Genomic DNA, 23,588 nt, shown 5'->3' on the forward strand with positions numbered 1-23,588 from the left:
AGTTTACCCTCCTTTTTCAAAAGCAACATAGGGTTTACTCACCTTTTTATGAGTTTACCATTTCCTAACATTGAACAGTTTAGCCAGCGGACATTTATAATTTACCCATCTTTTATTTTACCACTACATCCTCTCTGTGATTTTTTTACTGTTAATATCTCAGGCTAATTTGCTGCCCCGCTCTCTCCCTCGCCCCACACAACAGCAGACTAACCCAGAATAGTGTTTCCCAAACCTGTAGAGCACGCACCCCCTGTCCAGCATGTCTTCCATCCAACCCTGCTTCAGCATAACTGGCTCAAATGGGATTTTATGAGCCCTGCAATTACATTCAACAAAGTGAGGAACACACAATCTCACAATGTGTCATTATTATTCATCTAACTGTAAGATTGAGTAGGGCCTATACAAAATTATGATTATTTTGTGAAGACAATGGAGTAGAAGCGCCGCTGGCTGCTTTGTGGTAATCACATGCAGGTGCTCTTTGGATACCTCAGGTGTGCTGTGCTTATTTCATCTTGCGAAGGGCTCATTGCATGGGTGAAACACAGTTTCGATTTCAAGATGGGAACACATCTTGCATTTATATAAAATGAGACACTTTGCCAATTGAAACACCACACATGTTTATAGACTGGAGTGTCCCTTTAGAATATAAAAATGCTATCCGCACAAAGAATGTTGATTACACTATGGCATTACATTATGTGCAAACGGGACCCTAATACACTGAAAGTCATGGTGTTGGAAGTTGTTGAAAAAGGACATTAGAGGAGGCGACCACCTAAAAAGACTACTCCAACGCGAGACCTTTTGGATTGTACATCTGAAAGCAACAAATCACCCCCCAACCGTAATGATGAAATATACTTTTCTCCTTTCCTGTGAAATATTACTCCTGGAATAATGTAAAGATTGTATTTTGAAATATATGGAACTATTGATGTTATGGGGATTTATGCAGTCATTATGAGCCTGGAGCCAGGAGATAGACTTTTCAACTTTGCTGTGAAATATTACTTCAAGGATAATGTAAAGATTGTATTAAAAAAAAAATGGAACTATTGATGTTATGGTGATTTTGTAGTCAGTGTGAGCATGGGACCATGACTGAAAAATATGGATTCTTTGTGTGGTCCAAGTTATCGATTGATGTTTATAATGTGTATATAAGGAAAGGATGGGTCCACCTTGATTATATTGTTTTTTTTTTTTTGACGTTTGGGTTTGCCCTCTCCTTGTCACTTCCTTCCATCCCCCTTTCCTCCCCTCCCCTCCTTCTTCTTCTCGTCTTTTTTCTATTGATGATGTATCACGTCCTTTTTTTTTTGACTAATAGGCTAGCACATTGATAGAGACCCTGATGAAGACCTGTGTCGTTTGAAACGCATTGGTTTTTTTTTTATACATAATGCCATGTAAAATAAAGGCATTTTAATTTTGCATAAATCCCACAGAGTGCCTTGGATTGCTTTTGAAGGAGATTATTTTATGTTTTGGAAATGATCCAATATTGTTACCATAAATAAGGTTAGGTGGTGTAGAAATCCAGAAATTTGATTCAAATTAAAAAACAATTTCTGGGTAAAGGACCCCCAGACCTCCCACAAATTATGTATATTTCCAAGTTTGTTCCCCCATTTTAAAACATAACCAGGCGCCCATGTACATATAAGGAGTATAAATGGCAATAGAAAACAATTGAACACAGAAAATGAAGCAGTCTAGATGATTCCAGCTCCCGGTGTAGGCCCTGCCTGCTTCCGGTATAAATTCTATTACAGATATTTTGCGACATACTGTAAACTTATACAGATAGTAGCTTTGCGTTATAACCCTAATATATAGTGGGTTGTGTGCACTGTACCTGATGGGACAGGGGCCCAACAACAATATTTTTTCCCTGTGGCCCCCAAACAGGTTAATCTGGTGCTGGTGTTGCGTGGCATGCAAAGTGATCACGACATAACAGCCAGAGAGGCTAAATGTGTTTTAAGGAGTGATTCAAAAGACAATATTGACTGATTTGGCCTACATTTCAAATGTAATTTGATTGTTCTCTAGTTTGTAATTTTTAGCACAATAACTTTTCTCTCACTTAGTGAAATATAGTTATCCATCCACCTATCTATCCATCGATGTCAGTGTATCTTACCTCCCTGTGTTTTCCAGGCTCGAGAGGTTCCTACAGCAGCCAGCACAGTCACCTGGGCTCTGAGCTCCGACCTCTGCAGTCTCCTGAACATCACATCGACCCCATCTACGAAGACAGAGTCTACACCAAACCCAACCTTAGAGGACAAGGTAAGCTGAGGTGGGGATATGGAGGCTGACTAAAAAAAAAGACATGAGATGGACGGTTATTCATTTAAGGTGTAAAGGGGGATCTACAAAGACAGAGTCTACAAAACTGTATCCCAGAGGGCAAGGGGAGGAGAAAGGAGGTTTTGGGGAGAGAGCAAGGGGTGCGCAAAATGTTCACAAATGATATAGTGGCACGGTAGCAGCTTTGCAACTAAAGTATTTGGGTAAATGTTAAAGACAATATGCGAGGGAGAGGTGGAAGAAAATGTGAAAGGAGGATGAGGAGTGGTATGAGAGGAATGGGATGGGATACATCTAATGAAATATGCTATTGAGTTTGAGTATTATGGGAAATGTAGGATCCAGCGTTTTTGGAGCTCGGTACTAAAACTCAGATGTCTCGGCCTGTGCTGCTTCAATTTTGACCATTCTTTTTAAATACGTCTCTTGTAAGCTTCCTAAGTTTGTGGAATTGCAGCACTAAATCACTGGAGTACCCCTTTTAAGAGTTAGCTATAAAGACAAAGCAAGTGCCAAGCTGGAGGATAAACACCAGCCAAAAGCACTTTCTTACCTGGCAACCCAAAAGATGTTCTTCATTGCTTATAACTAATGTGTAAAGCATTAGTAAATGACTTATTAACCATTAATAAAGCCATTATTTGTCAATTATAAACCTCATTAGTAAATGGTACTGAAGAGGTAGAAGCAACAGGAGGGGAAAGGAAGGAAAATCATAGAAATCTGTAGTAACATTTGGCGTAGATTAGAGTGAGACTGTAAACACAGAAATGTGCTTCAGATAGTCCAAAATTATAAATAGCTGCAGGGTGCTGTAAATCACCCACTGAACCATCTAAACTTAAAGATCAGTGAGTAGAAGAAGACATCACATGATAAACATTAAATAATAGTGATGGATCAAAGAAATGCTGTAAATGGACACATTCACCCCCTGATGGCAGGTGCCAACTGCTCATCAGTTGAAAGAAACTAATTTACAATTTGGGCATTTGCAGCAATTTGGGGTTCAGCGGCTTGCCCAAGGATACTTTGATATGTAGGCTGGGGGAAGCTAGGATTGAACCCCCAACCTTCCGATTGGTGGACAACACGCTCTACCACTAAGCCACAGTCGCCCACAGCACACGCCCTACAGCACACTGAGCGGTAGAACAGAAAAAGACCGAGCCTGGTCCAACTTAGACGATAGATATTTTTGAATGGTCCTGTGTTATTAAAGCCTGCTGTACATAAGAGATTTCCTCATCCCATCTGATCATGTAGCGCTATTTACCAAATCAGGTAGGCAAATCCAATTGGGGTCTCAATGGCAATTTGTCTCTCAGTCACAGTCTGTTAACTAATTAGTTTCAAGGCTGAAAATTAATCTCAATTAATCCCATGGGCATTATCTTGGGTGCTTTGAAATCAAAGCAAATCAACCGTGACCTAAAATGTTGTTGACGCTGTGCGGCTGGTTTGGTCACCTGAGCGATGAATGTTGCTGTAAAGAGAAATACACATAGAGAGAGATATGAAAGAAAATCTCATACTTTTTCCACAAGGTTTTGTTCCAAAAAAAGAGAGGTTCGCCTTAATGATGAAAAGATTTGAGGTCATTTTTGGCATGCTTGCTCCCCGTACACACTGGTCACAAAGGTCACTTTGATGCATCAAAATAACTCAGTCATCATCTCCAGCCTTGTGTTTGTGAATGTAAGTCACGACGGCGGCACTCTGATTGTCAAATCGTGTTATTTTTTGTTTTTTTTTACATTGACTTAGATCTGCTTTTTTTATTTTTTCTGTGTAACACAAAGTAGCTGATGAAGCCTGACTATGTTTCAAGGTCAGTTCAAATAGTTTCAAGATAACGAACAGAGTTGGAAAACAAGCAGACAACACTTTACGGCTGACTTCACATCACAGGTGAATTTCCTCAGGCCTTGTCAAGGTCCCTGCAGTTATGTAGTTGCACACACACACACACACACACACACACACACACACACACACAGACTGACCCAGCTCAGCTCCCTCACAGCAAGCCGGTGTAACTGCATTGACTATCATGCCCACATGGTTTCGGAACTGCTGTTTAACAAGAAGACAATTCCTCTCTCTGTTGGAGACTGGCAAAGGGGGTTCACTGGGCTGTGTATTATGGTGTTCTGATGTCTTTACAGCAAGACTGGATTACGAAGTGGGCAACTGCCCTGGGGCCCCAAACCCTCACTGTGTGGCAGTTAGTTTGTGGTAATTTGATTAACTGTAAACAAGTTTGGTACTTGCCACTACTAAAGCAGAAGATAAATGAAAATTATAAGAGCTTTAAAGGATTTAAATTTGCTTTCTTGTTGAGAGTTATATGAGCAGATTGATACTATAAATATTAAGTTACTGCCAGCTGCTGGTTAGCTTAGCTTAGCACCAAAACAGGGGGAAACACCCAGCCTCGCTCTGTCCGAAGGTAACAAAATCTGCCAGCACCTCAATTAACAGAGTGGGAGGAATGGGGGTTCACAGGGTGCATTCCACTTTTTTCCCCCTGGGCCGTTCTAGCAATCTGGTAACCTGGCTAATCTGCTGTGTTTAAACAGAAAATACTTTTTGCAGATGCCTGTATGATTTATGTGACATATGAAGTTTATCATTCTTTTTTTTGCATGTCTGTATGATTTGACTGCTTCTGTCTGTTTTTTGTGATTTATATTTTTCTAATGAAAAATTCAGTTATTTGGTAAGTTCACCTTTTCACCAGAAGTTACCCTACCTGTTGCGTTGTAAATTGTCACTGCAGTTTGCCATATTTATTTAAGTGTTTTATTTCATTTTTTTTTTTTTTTGCTTCTTCCCTTTCTGCTTTTTTCTTCTGTGCTGTTTTGTTCCATTGGTGCTGGTGGTGTTGCTTTTTTCTCACTGTGTGTGTACGTGCATCCTTGTGTTGGCGCTCGTGTTTGGTTGCGATTTCTTCTTCGCCCACTCCCTGCTCCTCCTCGACTACATCAAACCCAGTGGTGAACCAATTGTACCAAGAGGTCCTCAACTATCTGCTCTGTCCCTACGCTCCTCTTCCTGCTTTAGCCCCGCCTTCCCCCGGTGTCGACCCAATCCCCTTGCAGCGAACGGGAAGCCAGAGCGCCACGGCCACCTTTCAAAGAGGCAGCTTCGCCACAGGAGGCGGGGCGGCAGACTACGGCAACCCGTACCGCACCCTGCAGTTCTGCCCGTCCACCGAATCACCTTACAGCAAGTCGGGCCCCGCCCTCCCCCCTGAGGCCTCCCTGGGCCGTTCGCCATCAGTGGACAGTATCCAGAAGGACCCAAGGTGAGGAAAAACATTTTTAGTTAGAATCAGCTATGGCTTGTTGATGAAGCCCTTTGTTCTGCTCCTTTTCCACTTTCACTGAACTTACTGAGGGCCAGATTCACTAAGTTAAACATAAATATGCAAGAAAGTATAAATAACATCAATACCCTGGAGACATTAAGCTTTAACAGTGAAGAAATAGTTTAATTGCAATCCACAAAAGAGTGTCAAAGCTGAAAGCGTAACATGGTGACACCAAACAGATTAATTGACTGTCAGGATTTGACGGTGCAGTGCAGTAAAAGGCTGGCTGAATCTGGGCTTTAGTATGAGGCACACATCACGCCACATCTTTCACTGTCCTCTCTAGTTTGCCTGGTGTTGGGGCTTGTTCACACTGCCGTATGAATGCCTGGGCACACCTCTAGGTCCAATTTAAAAGTTTGCTATCGCTGTTAAGAACGGAGTGCCTCTGTCAGTGACAATCAGTCACATTCTGTGCAGTAGGTAGACACAGTAAATGTGGAAAGTGCATGAAGTCTGCTTTTAGACCGAGAGAGCTCTGTGTACGAGCGTGGGTGTATGAAAATGAGGGAGAGAGAGACCTTGACAGACAGACAAGAAAGAGTAAGAGAGAGACACATACAGAGACAGCTTAATAGCTGTTGTTATCATTATTTTGTCCTCATTACAATCAAGTTTGAAATACTATTCCAATTGTGTCTTGGATTTTTCTTCCTTAGCCTCTTTTTTCGGACTAACGACTGCACAGACATACTGCACAGATAGAAGCAGCCTAATTAAAGTTGAAGTGTCTCTCTTTGTGACATTTCAGCTCAGGTGTAAACAAGAGATACATTTTTTGCTCAAATGTAATATTTCTAATGAGGAAGTCACTCTGTGCTGAACTGCTTATTATATGGTAACATTTGGAAGCACAAGAGTGTCTTTCTATGTCGTTAGGATAGGTGACTCTTTTTGTTGTTGCCATTGCTCTTTCCTCCACCCATTGTCCAAGTGTTTATTTCTCTCTTCACATTGCACTCACATTGTCTGTTTGTTCAATCTTTAGCATCATTGTTGTGTAGCTTCCAGCATCCACACATCTGCACTGCTACATGTAAAGGACTGACTTGCGATGCATGGCATTTTGCTTTACCTTCACAACATACACAGTCAGCGTCAGTACAAGCACTGTCTGAATGAGACTCTATTTGAGTAGCTTGTTGTCCACATTGCGTTAAAGGGAGGGTCCCCCAAGATTATAATACAGGAACATTCTGATCCTGCAACTGTTGACAAGCTCTCTGCACTGCTGCTTGCAGCTCAAAGAGGAATTGTTTGAAAAAGCATGTTTATAGTATCTAATATTTGTTTCATTCGCTCCTATCAAGAGACCAAAACCAACAATGTGTTAGTCCATCTGTCAACTTTCCGGCTTCCCGACCGTGTCTGTGGCACTCAGCCCCAAGCCCATTTGTTCCTTCTGAAGACATTAAAAAAATTGGTCTGGATATGTAGTTTTAAAAAATAAAAGGCTCAGTAATTTCCTACAACAGCTGGGCTGTTTAGCAAACTTTACTCAAACAGGAGGAAATAGTTCATTTGTTGGGGACTATTTTCAGCTGTGGATTAATCCGCATTTGGTGCTCTACTGGGTATTTACCACACCAGGATGGTGTATGTGGGATTGAGATAAACTACAGTGCCCATGTTCAGCACTGTAATGGGTTAGCTCATTGATTTTGTTTCTTTTCTTCTGGAGAACAACAGAGGTCTGTGGCACAGAGGAATAAGATACATCAGATTTTGGCTACAGAAAAAATATACTTATAGAAATGTATAAAAATACTTGTTAATAGGATCAATTAATTGTTGGTTTTGGTCTTTTCATGGGATTTGTTGACAACAAGAAAAATATAGACTATCACCTGCGTTATTCTTTAAACACACCCAGTTTATCAGATATTGGACAATTGGTTAAAGTAGCTGTAGCATTAATAACTAATTCACATTAGATTATTTCTACATGCTTCAATTTTTTTATCAATTTTGTTTTATTTATTTTAAGTGAGCAACCCGTTGTTCATCATTTCATTGCGGGAAAAAGAAGTTGCTAAAAATATATATGTAGATATTTTGTATGTTGTTTACATTTAACCCACACATAACAGGCTTAGCAGCTTAGCTTGTCATTTAATCACCATTTAGCTTCTCTGCTACAAGATCTGCTTTTCTGAGATAACACATTTAAAAAATAAATAAATTACACATCGATGCATTGTTTATACATGCAGCATATTCATACATATACCATTGTAAAATAATCTAGGTTTAATAAGGATGTCGAAGTAAGGTCTGTACTGTGCACAGGACAATGGCCTCGTAAACTCACAGGTAAACCCTGGTCACTTGAAACCTACAGTTAATCTCTGATTTTCATCTTGCTTTCTGAAAATACTCTGATAATACGCTCTGCATTTTAGATCTGAATGTTTAAAAAAAATGCTCCACTATGCAGCAGACATGACCTAAACATCCAGTTTGGTGCATGAATATGCACAGAACAAGACGGTGCCCAGTTTTTTTTTATCCTAAGACCCTCTCTTTACCCAACATATCCTCCATCTCCCCACCACCTGCTCTACGTGCATGTCCTTCACCCTGCCCACCTTCACCATCATTGCCTGATAACCAAATGTTGAGAGAGAAAGACGAGTCTAGTGGCTACATATTGATTTCTATTTACTAATCATCACTATCTTGACGGTTATTGAATAAGTTGTTGCCAGACAGCCAACAAATACCTCTCTCTTGTTTCTCTCTGCCTGTCCCCCCTCGATAGGTACGACCCCGAATTCCTTGTGTGGAATCAAAATCAAGCCGAGCAAAGAATGACAAAGTAATCCAACTATTTATTTGTACATATATGCATTCTGTCTATCTATCTTATCTTTGTCTCATTCACTGAATCTTTCCATCTTCTCTATATGACACCGATATCAGACGCAGATGTTAATGTTAATGGCAGCATGACATTTCCCATTTGTATTGTCACCCATGTAGTGCTTTATTAAACAGGAATCACTTTTATTTTAGTATTCTATGGATTCTAAATTGGAGATGAGGATCAGAGTACTGTCTTTCAAAAGCCCTTTACATTTTATCAAGCCATTGCATAACATCAGAATGGCATCCTCTGTGACCTGAAAACACCAAGAAAGAAGTTGTAATCTTATTTAAAAATCAAATCAGTTTTAAGATAGACAAATTTAAGTAACTAGTTATCAATTACTGATTGCTTATTTGCAATTTGTAGCAATATGGCTTACCAGAACCTCTGTTTTTTAGTGTAAATATTCCTCATTCTCTCTTTTGACTTTTCATCTATCCACCCATCCCTCCATACATTTATCTATTTGTTGATTTATTCAGTCATTCATTTGTCTCCATTGTCTGTCTGTCCTGGTGATTTCTGAATGTGCTTTGTGACTGTTCATTCATGTGGCTTGCCCAGTGTTAATTTTGGCACCTGATTTTGTTTTTTGATTTGGTGGTATTGTTCTTCTAGTCTCCGCCAGAATGCAAATAAGCGTATTTGCCAAAATGTCGAACATCTAGAGGAATATTAAGATGGTAGACAGACAACATTATTCTTGCACTTATTCCTACCGATAGCCTATAAATTCGAAAAAGTGCCGAATGAAAGTAACTTTAATGTTACATCCATATACTGTATGGTTGTTGATAATGGTATGTTAATGTTAGCTTAGCTTTTTATAAATGTGAGGGTGTTGGCCTGCGTAGTTTCCCAGTTGTTTTGTTCCTGCTTCTTGTCTAATTTCAGTGGGAGTGACTATGCATTTAGTCCATTAATCGTTACTATTTCCTGTCCAAGAACCCGTTACATTAGCTAACAATACTGGCAGAGACATAACATTAATTACAAATACAGGCAGAGTTAAACCCTTAGCTAACAGTACTATTAGAGACAAAACATTAGCTAACAATACTGTCAGAGACAAAACATTAGCTAACAATACTGGCAGAGACATAAGATTAGCTAACAGTACTGTTAGAATCATAACTAACATAAATAGCTGGGGCGGCCCGGTAGCTCACCTTGTAGAGCGTGTGCCCCTTGAGTCCTCACCACAGTGGCGTGGGAATCACAGTAAAGGCAACATACTCAATTTGACGTCATACATAGTATGAATAGGTGAGGCGAGGAAAGGAAGTTGAGCTGCCACTAAAGCTGGGATGTACAAGCAGGGAGTGAGTGGAGTTTAATTATTTTTTTTTAAATGTTTGCCTTGTAGATATAGGCACAAGTGATATAGTTAAAACTACAGTGAAAAGCAAGCAACAAACTAGTAAATAACGTGTGTAGTTGGGCCAACATTGTATTGAAGTACAAAACTGCTTTTTCTCTCTAAAAAACGTGTTTCTTCAAAGGCGGGGACGCTGGAAATAGGACAGTGGCGCGAGAGATTGCAGGGCGCATGTCCATGAGTAGCGGTGCGTGCCCAGCAGCCACCGGTGTGGGGGTTGTACATAGAAAATAATAGGGACGGCTGTTTTGACGACCGCTGTTTGGCGCCAGTGTATTTTGGGCTTTATAGTTCTTTCATCTGTTTGTCCTTGACATCGTTTTATTATAATTAATTTATGATGATTGTAATAGTAGTTTTATATTAGTTTTAATATTGTTTTCAAAGATTACTTTTTATTTTGTTTTAGTCTTGTTGTCGTCTTGGAAAAAAAACGAATATTCTTTGCATTGTTTTTGAAATTGACACTGGGCTTGTTTCGTCCACTACAAAGTGACCTACAGTTACACTCAAATGTCTCTGAAGAAATGGAGGAGTGGATATAGACTCTATGCGGAGATATATTTAAAATAAAATAGTTAAAATCACATATTGCACTGACGCTGTCTGCGTCAGCATAGTAAATAGATAATAACTAAAGAAATGTGAGGTAATTCCCACTGTCTGCAGCTGGTTTTCTAATGATACTTTCATCCTGTAAAAGCCTCAAACAAATATCATCTAGCTGATTTGTCAAGCCATACACTGGCACAATCTGGCAAATGAAGGCACGTTACTGTGGAGACAGCCTCTTATGTACTCCAACGCATTTCCTCCTTCAGGCTGCCGGTAATTTATGGAAAAGTTCCCGCTAACACGAAGGAAGATTTGTGCTAGACAGGATCTGACCTGATCATAAAAGTGGCTCATTTTATTTTATGCTCATAAGCACAGTGAGAATCTCTGATCCATATTCAGTCACGGGGTTGAGATGGACTCTGTGGGGTGTGCGTTTTTGTGTGTGTTTCTCGGCTCTGCCTGACATCTCCTGACCTTTCGTTCATCTCCTCCAGCCTCAGTGGGCCAGTCAGTCAGCCATACCATTACAGCCTGAAAGACACACACACTGTCTGGGTAACACAAACATGCACACAAACACTTTACTTTTTCTTTCTTTAATTTTCTTAAATCTTTGCCTCAGTCTTTCTTTCTCCTTCTCTCACTATAACCTCCTTCCCACATTGAGGCCTAGGCGGGGTCACCTCCACACACACACTGTTAATTCAAAATATTACTGGTTTCATATGTGTTGATTGGGCTTGTACTTTAGTTTCATATTTATATGTATGAAAATGTGAAACTGAAATGCTTGTTCATCTAATACAGTAATACAGGTCTGTAACATTTCTATTTAACAACACATTGCAGCAGTGACCAGTCAAGTCTCCTCTGAAAAATAAATTATAAACTATTAACAGGGTAGAACAATGGAGTTTACAACAGAAGTGCCTTTTGTTTTGTAAAATGCAGTTACCTTGTGGCAGTCTGTCCTATAAAAAGTCTACAAAAGAAATTAAACAGAACATTGTTCTGAAAATGCAATGTATACTTTGTATTTTGACAATGTAATATATTAGAAAAACCTCAGTAGTCAGCTAGCAATGATCAATACTTCTCCCTTCTCCCTACAATGGCTTATGCAGTAGTCCATAGCAGCTATAGTGCTCTAAAACTGCTTTGATTTGAACTCTGGACTGCTTGTATGTTGACAGCCTATAAGGCCATAGGCTATATATAGTGAAACCCAGTGTTCCCTTTATATTAATCTACAATGAAAGAAAAAAGAGGGACAATGAAAAAGATGAACATACAATGACTTCCATATCTGAGAAATTAATTAAATGAAATTCTGCTCCATGGCTTTATGTCTGCCTTTATTGGCTTCTACAGAGAATAAAGTAATCTGAAGCTACTTAGCTTCCTTTTAACATGAGCAACTTTTAGCAAGCACGAAGACTAGCCTAATACATTGACATGATGTAGTATTTGGGTCACTGATGAAAAAGACAGAAGATTTGAGTAGATGAAAGTATGGAATCATAATTTCTTGAGGAAAAGATCATACTACTGTGTTAACAAGTTAAAATGTTATATTTATATAACAATTTCTATAATATCACAACTTTACTTCAGCAATAAGAATCAGACAGTGGAGTGGAGACAAAGATTTATGCAGTTCAGACCCTTTTATTAACTCCTCTGTGCCTCAAAACACATCTGGTTATGCTGTTCAGGAAACATGTAGTTGGGTCAGTTTATCATATCTGATAGTAGGACATTGATCTTGTACCACTTGAGAACAGATATCATGCAACGTAGCACCATCTCATCTAATTGAAATTTCAGTTTCAGGGGTGAGAGGAAAAAAATTGGCGGTGATCACGCCCAATCCTAAAACATATAATGATAATGTGCTAAATTGTCAGAATAGGTATTTATGTTCTCTTATAATTTTTCCTTATCACGTCTGATCCTCCACATCCCTCATTGTAACATGTAAGATAATAATAATAATAATAACGTAATAGTTTTTTTTCTCAAAATATTATGATTATCATTCTTTTTTCCCCACAATATAATGATTTTTTAACTTTTTTTTTGACTTTATCCTCAAAATTTTGGTTTGGTTGGTTTTGTTTTTGGTTTTGTTTTTGCTTTTTAATGGTGTTCCTAATACTCCTTTTTATATGAGACACTGCTTCTGCGTGCTTATACTTTATACAGTGGTTGATTATGGTTTGTATACTAAACTGTTTAATAAGGCTATTTACTACCACATACAGTACATCACTATGTCACCGCATCTGAATAACGTGCTGTTCAGTAAAGAACAGGTGACACTTGCGGGTCTGGAGAGAAGGAGAGAGAGAGAGAGAGAGAGAGAGAGAGAGAGAGAGAGAGAACGGAGAGCTCATGCTACAACATCATTGCAAGGACGATTAACACGGACTGTTGAGTTTAACCACTGTTAATCATCATTAATCAGTTACTGTGCTAATTACTGTATCCATCAGCTGTAGACAGATCATCAGTGGTCTGTTGCAGCTGGTCTGAGATCAGTTTGTTCCACAATACTAAACGATAGATCAGTTTGTTTTTTGATACTAACTAATACAACACTGGGTCTTTTCTATTGTATTTAATTCTATTCTAATTTGCTATAAATACAGTGTAATGTGTTGCTGTTAATCAGCCACCTGAACTTGTTAGATGTCCTGCTGGAAAGTGAATGCAGTGAGTCAGCATCCTTCTCCTGCCTCCCTTCTTCTTCTTTTATCAGTTTACTCTGCAGGTTTACCCTACCTGTTTCTGTGTCTGTCTGTCTGTCTGTCGGGGAATGAGTCATCATACACATCTCCATTTCCCCCCCCCTGACAGTCCTCAGTGGTGGAAACATACACACACACACACACACACGCACACACAGATATTCCCGACACAAATCTCATACTTCGCTCTTTGGTTTCAAATCGCTCTATTCCCCAAAAACCCTAACTCACAGGAAATCCTTTCAGCCCGATATAGCAGTGAGCATCAACTGCCTGCAGCCCTCACATTACAGCGCCTCGCCCTGCTTTCTGATTACATAATTCATAGATAGTTTATTTATTTACCGGGCTTAATTGTTGGTTTACCTGCATCTCGTATTGTGGTGTAAATGTTTTGGCTGTGGGTGACAAGTGGTGATGCGAGATAGCCCACCTGGTTGGTTAGGAACAAAGAGTGGATTGACAGTTTGTCAGTACTTTGTCCCAGTCCACTGAGTCGCCAAATGAAACATTAGGCTCTCTTGGGGGATTTCAGAGTCACACACAGATACACACACACACACACATGCATATACACACTTTTGTGAGAGGAAATATGTCAATAAATATCTTTCTCACACGTAAAATTATTCCGTTCTTTTCTCTCTTCTTCAAATGCTCCTTTTCTTTAGGATTGGAACTATCTGTAAGACAAAATGTTAAAGGGATAAGGTTGCAGTTAAACACAAAACTGGCTTATTTATAGGAAGCACAAAAGTAGCAGAAAAAACAGTAAGGGAAGAAACTGAAAACAAAACAAAACAGGTGACATTTGGATCAGCAATTTGTTTCAAGTGCCTTTTAAGTGAAAATATCTGTAACTGGGGTAAGATAATTAAACTTGTCAAAACCAGTTTCAAGAATTTTGTGAAGTAATGTGATCTGCCTCATTCTGCTTTGTTCATAAAACAGTATTTAAAAAATTGAATCTCATCATATTTTTGTCAGATATGATGTAATGATTGATGTGTTTTTGCTATCCAAGGGGGACATTTGCATATTTTAAGACTGACCGCAAAGATAAAAAAAAAAGACTCTGGAAAAGAAAAACTTGCCCCCTCACTTTTAACCCTATTTCCCCCTCCAGCTGCCCCCAAAAAGAACCTCTCAACTGATATATTATATAAATATTATATAAAATGATACTGTTATCCGGGTCACCTTTAATTATTACATGTGAGCACGTAGGGCGTAGGGGACTAGGGGAAAAATACAAGTTACCCTAACCCTGTGATTGGGGAAATAGTCTAATCATATCATAATGTGTAATTTTGTTCCAGAGCTAAGGCAGTTACTGAGAGAAGAATAGATTTTTGGTGACTAAAACTACGGTATGTCTTAAATAGGGCGGGGTTTAAAAAATCAATTTTCCGGTTCAAATCGATCTTCGTTTGAATTACCCAATATCGATTCATAAAATCCGAGATCGATCTTTTAATATATGCCTTTTCCCGTGGATGCACGAAGCTTTAATCCCGTTAAGGCTTGTGTTCATATAGCCTAGCGTTTTTTTCTTTCTGGCAGAGAGGCGCTGGAGTGAAGCGCTTGTGCGGTGAGAGAACAAAGCTGCACGTGGGTTTTGTTTCTATGACGAGCAGATTGACATTAGCTAGGTAGCTAAAAAGAGAAAAAACCCCACCCAGGTCAGAAAGTGGTGTTTACCCGTATTTTTTCGATGTATGAGGCTGGGATGTAGCTGCTTTCCCCCGAGCTGCAGCGGGACCCCAGCCACCAGTGTTAGTTGCTCCTCTCCAGGAGAAGCTTTCTCTGGCCGCGAGGTGCAGTGAGTTGGGCACTGTGGATCAGAAGGCGTACCAAGGGTGCCATACTGGAATACTTGGGGAAACTTTACAGATTTGGCTGCTTTCACGTGTTGTGCTGCTAGCTTGATGAACTCTTGCTAAAAACAGCACATAGATGCGCAAGAAGAAGGAAGTTCACAAACAGTGTGTATAAATGTTGATACATAACCACACAGTATTAAAGCGTGAATAACACTAAACACTAAAATTCTACAACATATTATGCTAACTTACATGTATCACAGAGGTTTTGTGAGTCGATTGAAAATCTGCCATTCAGGTATATGAAGTTCCGCAGGGACACACACACGCATAGGCCTGATTACCGATTACTGGGCCATCTTGAAACTATTAGGTCAGTTTCAGGTGAAACTAGCTATTAACAGATACTCTCAGATTCCCTCCTGAGGGCAGGGCTTATGTAACTCAGAGTAGCTTAAATTTCCAGTTCCCGTCCAATTTTTTCACAATTGAGAATGACTTCCGGATGGGAGCCGAAACGTCTTGATTCTGAAAACAGTGTCCAGATGACTACGACTGAAACCTTTTCTACGATAGAACACTCCTGGACGAATGAGGGACTACACCGTCTTATTCAGGTATACAGGTTCCCGGGCTCACCTGACTGACTGAGTGAGCAGTCATCAAACAATCTATGTCTAATCTATCTATCTACAATCTACCTTTTTTTTTCTTTTAACGTGGAAATGACAGCACAAGATTTAGAAATGCAATACTTGATGATTAAGGGCCATTATTTCAACCTTAAATGTCAAGGTTTTTTTCTTTATCTATATATTTATTTATAATGTAATGGTTGGGGAAACACTGGGGGCGTCTGAGTGGAAATATCAGCTCTGTTATAGGTGATTTAGAGGGTAAATTCTTAATGTAAACATTCATATTTTTAATAATGCACCAGGTTAGAGGGTTCCTTGTACAATTTACCGCATTAGTTTCCTGATGATCTCTTTCATATCCAAGCAAAATTGGTATTGTTACTAAAATATCCCTAACTGAATCGATATCAAATCGGGACCTTGTGAATCGGAATTGAATCGATTCGGGAACTCAGTGGCAATACCCAGCTCTAGGTTAGTGCATTAATAATGCAGAAATTAGGCCACATTTTTAGGTCGTTTATTAGACTTATGGAAGAACAATTTTATTATAATGTGTTATTTACTGCTAAAGATAACAAGCTGGTTATGTCACCTGTGAATTGAAATATATCTACATGAAGAATTAGCTAAAAATGGACTACCCTTTTAAAGCTAAACATCTTTGTTATTATCTTACAATACCCTACTTTCTGATTCACTCAAAGGCCATGGAATTCACTAATAAACATACAGTACACTTGTCATTTTTCTGTTCAAGTAGGATTTTGCATTGCATTGCTCTCCAAATATGTTACATATTCTTTTCTTAACTCCACTCCAACACTAAAACAGTGCAAACATTCCCCGAGTGAACACTTTTGCCCGAAGTTCACAGATGGCTCAGTAGTATTTGCTCATCCTGCTGTGATGTTGTCACACGGTGTTTGGGACTGGGAGCACCATATCCCCCTGTGTTCCCTTCGCTGTGGAACGAGAGAAATGCGCACACACACACACACACACACACACACACACACACACACACACACACACACACACACACACACACACACACACAGCTAAAGAGAGAGATGCTGAGTGAAAAGTAGTACAGCTCTAGGCTAGAGTTAGTGAATGAATGAACCATTATAGTACAGCTTTCTGGGGCAGAACACACACAGGAGAGGAGACAGTCTCTCATTTTATTTCGATTCACTTCGACTGTGGGTAAATTAGTCCGCTTTACAATTTAGTTTTGTTTCAGGGATGTATCCCAGGCCAGCAACATATTGCACAGCATGTCAACTGTATGTTTATCTCAGCATGTTGTACAGTATTTTAGTCTGTGTGTGCATGTGGAGTTGTGCAATTGAATATAAATTTTTTCTGTATGCGTGTGTGTGTCCCTGCGGAACTTCATAGCCTGAGGCCTTATAGCCTGAGGCCTCGGGTTGAGTTTGATCCGCCTTGATGTGCCACTTTTCTCTCCAGGGCCACAACTATTCTAGGCCCTGGTTCTGTGTGTGTGTGTGTGTGTGTGTGTGTGTTTGTTTCTCACCTATTCATGCCTCTTGTCATCTCAAAATGTGTGTGCATAGTGGTGTGTTTTCTTGTTCTGGTGTTCTGAAGCATACTTGTATGTTTTCTGTGAGTGTGTGTGTGTGTGTGGGTGGGTCAAATATTCTGTACCTGCAGGCTGACAACAATTAGACTGTCCTTTCATTCATTCAAGTGTTAAGTGTCCATTCTATTATAGACATAAAGTACCACTTGTGTGTATCTGTGCCTATGTGTTTTGTTTTGTGTGTCTGTAGTTACACGTGTGTGCCCCCACTTTGACCCCATACATGTGGGACAGACATTTTGTAATAAAAGATGGAGAGATAGAAGAAGGGACAGGATGAGAAAAGAGTGTTTTTATAATAATCAGTGTGGAGTGCTGCCAAAAGTGCCACTTTGGCCTTCAAGTAGTGTTTATTCTTCGGCCACTGATGTGCAGGTAACATCACTGTGTGCTGTTTTGATGAGTAATGGACCTGAAAAGCACTTTTACAACCTCATTTCACCAGTTCTGTAGTTGCACCTTTCAAGAAAAAGGATGGAGAAACAGTTTAAAGAACATCAGTGTTGATGGACTTCTCATATGAAAGCTTCCCCTCAGCTGCTGAATGTGTCTTCCTGTGGCTAAAACTATAACAATTTCAAAGTGAATGAGTTGAGTGGATAACACTGAATATTCAGTATCCAGAGATATTTTTACTGCACCATGACATGGTGGGTGAACATAACTCAGCTACTCAACTGTACTTCTGCTGTAAAAAAGCTTTCATTTCTTTACTTTACAATGTCTTGAAACTATTCTCTTGTCATTGCTTTCACTGCCACACACGTCACACAGTCGTCCCCTCTATAAAGGCTTCAGCTGACTCCTGACTTTCCAACCACAGATTTACTTGGCAAACTTCATTTGTTTTTGAAATCAGTGCGTTGTACTGTTTGTGACATTTGCCGTGATTCAGCAGAACACCGATAAAAGGCAGGTTTCGTTCAGAGGGGAAAAAACTCAGAAATCCAGTGTATCAGAGTTAGTCTGATGGTAATACTAAAGATATTGTTACTCCTTGCTTGCGAGCTTTTTATCTTTATATATTATTTACTATGTACAGTATATATTGTGCATTATTTGCTGTGTAAAATCAAGTTGTGGGAGAAGTATTCAAATCCTTTGCTTAAGCAACAGTATCAATACCACAATGTAAAAATACTCCATTACAAGTAACTGTCCTGCATTCTACTGAAGTATTATCAACATAATGTACTGCAAGTACATACTGTATGTTTTGTATGTAAAATACCCATTTGTAAAGTTTCTCGTAACTATTGATGTCAAATAATTGCAGTCAAGTAAAAAGTGCAATATCTTCCTCTGAAATGCTGAAGTGTAACTATAAAGAAGCATAAAACAAAAGATAGATATATAGAATACAATACTCTTGTCGCACTTCTCTCACTCCTCCTATCTCCATTAGCCTTTTTATAGTTTAATATAATTATATGTTTGCTTTTTGTACCAGTTAATCACTTTAACCCTTTCATTGCGCCAAATGATTACATAAGTAGCTGAATCTGTCTGATAAGTGAAGCCATCTGGTTTACTTGTTATTAAAGAAGCTTCATGTCTACAGGCGTTGTTATCGCTGGTGTCCCACTTTCTGATTACAGTGTAGAAAAAAAAAATATTTACACATACACAAACACATCTGACAGCTCGCTCAGCCATAACGTTAGATGTCTTATCGGCCAATTAACCCACAAGGTGACCTAAACATGTTATGTCATCTCTGATCATATTTATTGAGGCACATGCTACTGTATGTGCATAACAGCATTATGTATGTTAATGTTGTGGCTGTGCATGTGTTTTTTGTGTAGGAATTTGCCTGGAGCAAGGCGGGAAAAGAAACAGAGGGAGACACTGAGACAAGAGAGCAAAAAAAAAAAGAAAAAAGAAATTGTTAAAGAGAGGGAGGATTTCAAAGAGAGAGAAAAAATAACCTTTGAAATAATTCTCTCTCCAATTTCCCCATTTTCAAACACTGGGTTTATCCCATTGGCCCATTATGAAAGTTATAGACAAAAGCTTTCTAATCCTGGCTCTTCTGCACTGCCTTTGATGGCTGGGTGTGTATGCAAGTCAATGAGTGCATATATATGTGTGTTTGACTACTATATTAGTGTGCTGGATTGTGCATGTGTGTGTGTGTGTGTGTGCTTGGCATTTGCTATTGCTGCTCTAAGCTGCGTACTGAGTTATCCTACAGCACTCAGTGGTGTGTATGTGTGTTTGTATCTGTGCAAACCTGCGAGTGTTTGCGTGTGCATGTGTTTATGTTAGATTAGACTGAACTGAAATTATCTCCACCGGGACGTCGGGCTGTTGCTGCATCAAGGATAAGATACATCAAAGAGAAATGGGTTCTACATGGGAGCAGAGCAAACAGGGCTTCTGTATGCAGCTCAAACTTCTCACAACTGTCAGAAAAATTTAAATCAAAATGTGGTAATGTGTCTATCTAAAAGCAGAAACCTCATGTTGAGAATGTATCAAAAGTAGCGAGCATAGTAAAATAAAATTGTAGCAAAATTAGCATCCAGGAAGTATCATCTCCTTCTTTAACTCCCCCTCAGGTCTGTAAAAGACAATGCTAAATCATGTGGGAATAGAACTTTGCCCCAAACAAAAAGAAAAAAAAAACTAGATCTGGTCCTAGTTTTAGTTGTTCTCAAGAAACCATCGCTGTCAAGGAAACGTGATATTTCGTTGCCGTTAGCTACAGATAATCTACATTGATAAGTCCCTCTCTCTGATCCCTCACCGTGACTTCATTCTCTCACATCACATCTTTCTCACATTAATCATCAGTGTTTCTTCTTTCACACACACCTTTACACACATTTATGGGGTTAGTGAGCTTAGTGTGTGTGTGTGTGTGTGTGTGCGTGTGTGTGTTGTCTATGCCTAAAGCATGCCTTTAGGCAAAAGCACTGGTAGACCCTGGTAAAAGCATAGCAGCATCGGCAGTTAGAAAAAAGGATTCATCACAGCAGGAGGAAGCTCTTACAGTGCATCTAAGATGGCTGCTGTGGTTAAACACCTTCCTATAATAATGCAGAATCAGAATCAGAAATACTTTATTGATCCCCGTAGGGAAACTCTTTGTTATAGTAGCTTGCCTTTACGTCAGTGCACACAGGAGAAAGTACTAGCAAACAATATGATACACTATAAAACACAATAAAAACAGATCAGAAAATAAATTAAGTATCAGGTCGGTATAAGTATAAGATAAACTAAGTGTCAAGTACCAAGTGGGTTTACCGGTTGATGATGATAGTACAGTATAATAATACAATGTAACAAAATAAGTAATAAGAACCTGTTTTGCTCAGAAAAGGTCTTCTATATGTTTAGCATGGCATATAAGCCATGTGGACATATTTTTGTCTCAAAGTTCCTGAATGTACATTTAATTTATGGCTTAAATGACTTCTTTTTAAGATGCTGCATAGGATACGTTATACCCCAGAGAGGATGCGTGAATGAATGATGAAATGACCTCGTAACCTCGTTTTGGAAATCTGTTGTCGAAAATTTTATCCCCGTGCGTGCATCCTCAACTTTGTTTATTAGGTACGTTTAGACAAGACAATTGGAGTTCACCTGATAAAATATATATTGCTACAGCACTATTGGCAGCTTGGAAATGCATTATCATTCACTGGAGATCTACTATTTTGACAACTTGCTCACAGTGGTGGATTGAGCTTATTATAACATCAAAGGGAAACATTTCCATATGAATTTAGATATTCAGAAACTTTCTGAAACAATTTCAACAAGGAACAAAATAAATGATTGGAATCTTAATAAACAGACATTATACTATCTATGTGTGTATTTGGATCCATGTTAGGTGTGCTTTTATTTGGAGGTGGCAGGTGAAGATTCTAAATTAGATTATTTAACTTTATTCAAACACAACACGACTTTTTCAATGTTACCTGACAAGTCAAAAGTCCCTCACTTTAAAGACATCAAACTGGTTCTGGTCTTGATTGTGTGCTCGCTACTCGCTGTCTGTGAGTGTCAGTTCAGCCTGGATGTCAGTTGAGATTTTAGAGCATTAGCGAGGCCGGACACTGATGTTGGGTGGTAAGGCCTGGCATATAGTCGGCGTTCCAGTTCATCCCAAAGGTGTTGGATGGGGTTGAGGTCAGACCTCTGTGTAGGCCAGTCAGGCTCTTCCACACCAAACTTGGGAAACCATTTCACTATGGAGCTAGCTTTGTACATGGAGGCACTGTCATGTTGAAACAGGAAATGGCCAAACACAAACTGTTGCCACAAAGTTGGAAGCATTATTGTTTAAAATATCAATGTATGCTCCAGCATTAAGACTTCCCTTAATTGGAACTAAACCAAACCATGAAAAAGTACACAATAGTGTAGAAGTACATATGCATATGGGAAAAAGACTTTTGCCATCCAGCAAGTTTGGCCTTGTTTTACATTGTACAATTACATGGTAAGCATTGTGGGGCAATTTAGTAAGGGCCAAATATGAGAACCAGTGTGTGAATTATACAATATTAATACATATATATTATATTAAACCTCCACCTACTGGCAGACAGTAAACACAAAATTACATTTATGGTTTTTCATGTTAGTGCTGAACGTTGTCACCCCAAATGAACAGTTTAAATAATCTATGTATTTAATGTATTTCTTTGTTTTGCTTTATCTCCAACCTCCATTTCTGTCTCACTCTTTATTTTTCTCCGGTGAGCATTTTAAATCAGGGTAACAGTAGGGAGACAAGCTGCCTAGTAACAGGTTCAGCTACATACACACACACACACACACACACACACACATGTCTGCACACTTCAAAACATACTGTATTTTCTCTGTGTATGTGTGTCTCTGTAGGGAGTTTGGCTGGAGGGATCCAGAGCTGCCTGAGGTGATCCAGATGTTGCAGCATCAGTTCCCATCAGTCCAGTCCAACGCTGCTGCCTACCTCCAGCACCTCTGCTTTGGAGACAACAAGATCAAATCTGAGGTATTGATCCCCGAAGAGAAACCACACCAAGAGAGAGGGCTTATAGGATTGCATTCCAAAACTCTGCTTGAAGGGGCCCTAACTCACCCTGTTACTTATACATACACACAGACACACACAAACATGCATGCATACTTTGGCTCTTATTCAGAGTTGGTGAGTTACTTCCAGTAAAGAGTTCAAGCAAAACACACACATAAACATACTTTCCCGCTAGTTCCTCTAGTATGCCGAATGCAGATACTGTAGTATTTGATTTTTCTGCGGAAGTTTTGAGTGTTCCCCTGAACATTGTTTCTGGGAAGGTAGGCTGCTGTTGAGTTCTTCAAGTGGGATTTTTCAGTGCTTCGAGTACCACAAGCAAGAAACCAGGGGCCCAAGGTGCTTATCAAAGAGTGAGTGGGTGTGTATGTGTGCTCGCCTGAAAAATGTTTTGATGGTCACACAATGGAGAACAAATACAGCAACATTTCCACAGTGCTTTTTGTGTTTGTTATGTAGTCCACCTGTAATACTCAATAGGATAGTGTCAGTGTTTGTAACATTCTTGCATTGCAGTTAGTTACTTAGTCAGTAGCCTTCCTGAAACCAACCACTTAAAGGAAACATTTGACATTTTGGGAAGTACGTTTGTTTTCTTTCATGCCTAGAGTTAAATGAGAAGATCGATGCCAATCTTATGTACGTACTGAAAATATACATACAGCCAGCAGTCAGTTAGCTTAGCTTAGCATAAAGACTGAAAACAGTTGGAAACAGCTAGCCTGGCTCTATCCAAAGGTAACAAAATCCACCTACCAGCACCTTTAAAGCTCACTGACTAAAACGTTATATCTTGTTTGTTTGAGTTTAAGAAAGTCCAGGTGTAAAAACAACACGTTGTGGTTTTACAGGGCGTTATGTGCCAGACTAATTCTTGGCCGGGCGCAGTCACTTCCTGGTTCTCTTGCAACTTCCCGGTGATGAAACAACTCCAGGACTGGAATTCTGGCAATATAAATTAATTTCCATCCAATCTTCTTTCTATTGCCTTTGTTATTTATTATTGATATATGTCTTGTGAAGCACTTTGGGCTGCATCTTTGCATGAAATACAAATAAAGTTATTATTATTATTATTATTATTATTATTATTATCATTGTACAAAAGAGATTTTTTAACATAACTGCCAAAAATATACACATTAGAAAAACCTCAGTAAATTTGTGTACATTAAGGTGGTTAAACTCATTCGGAACTCTCTGAACGCACTGAAGGTC

General features: G+C 39.2%; 1 protein-coding gene across 17 annotated transcripts in view; it reads left to right on the forward strand.

The window, feature by feature from the left end:
- Positions 1-23,588, forward strand: part of ctnnd2b (catenin (cadherin-associated protein), delta 2b) — a 185,118-nt gene that overhangs the window by 106,745 nt on the left and 54,785 nt on the right. For 10 of the 17 annotated variants that reach the window (XM_044218779.1, XM_044218781.1, XM_044218780.1 and 7 more), the window contains 4 exons: positions 2,176-2,307; positions 5,326-5,638; positions 8,466-8,522; positions 22,196-22,328. In XM_044218779.1, the coding sequence (XP_044074714.1) occupies positions 2,176-2,307; positions 5,326-5,638; positions 8,466-8,522; positions 22,196-22,328 (635 nt within the window). The remainder of the gene's footprint in view (positions 1-2,175; positions 2,308-5,325; positions 5,639-8,465; positions 8,523-22,195; positions 22,329-23,588) is intronic. The other 7 variants (XM_044218782.1, XM_044218784.1, XM_044218783.1 and 4 more) reach the window with 2 other exon arrangements.

Source organism: Siniperca chuatsi, linkage group LG13 (assembly GCF_020085105.1).
Source record: "Siniperca chuatsi isolate FFG_IHB_CAS linkage group LG13, ASM2008510v1, whole genome shotgun sequence".
In the NCBI taxonomy this organism is placed as follows: domain Eukaryota; kingdom Metazoa; phylum Chordata; class Actinopteri; order Centrarchiformes; family Sinipercidae; genus Siniperca; species Siniperca chuatsi.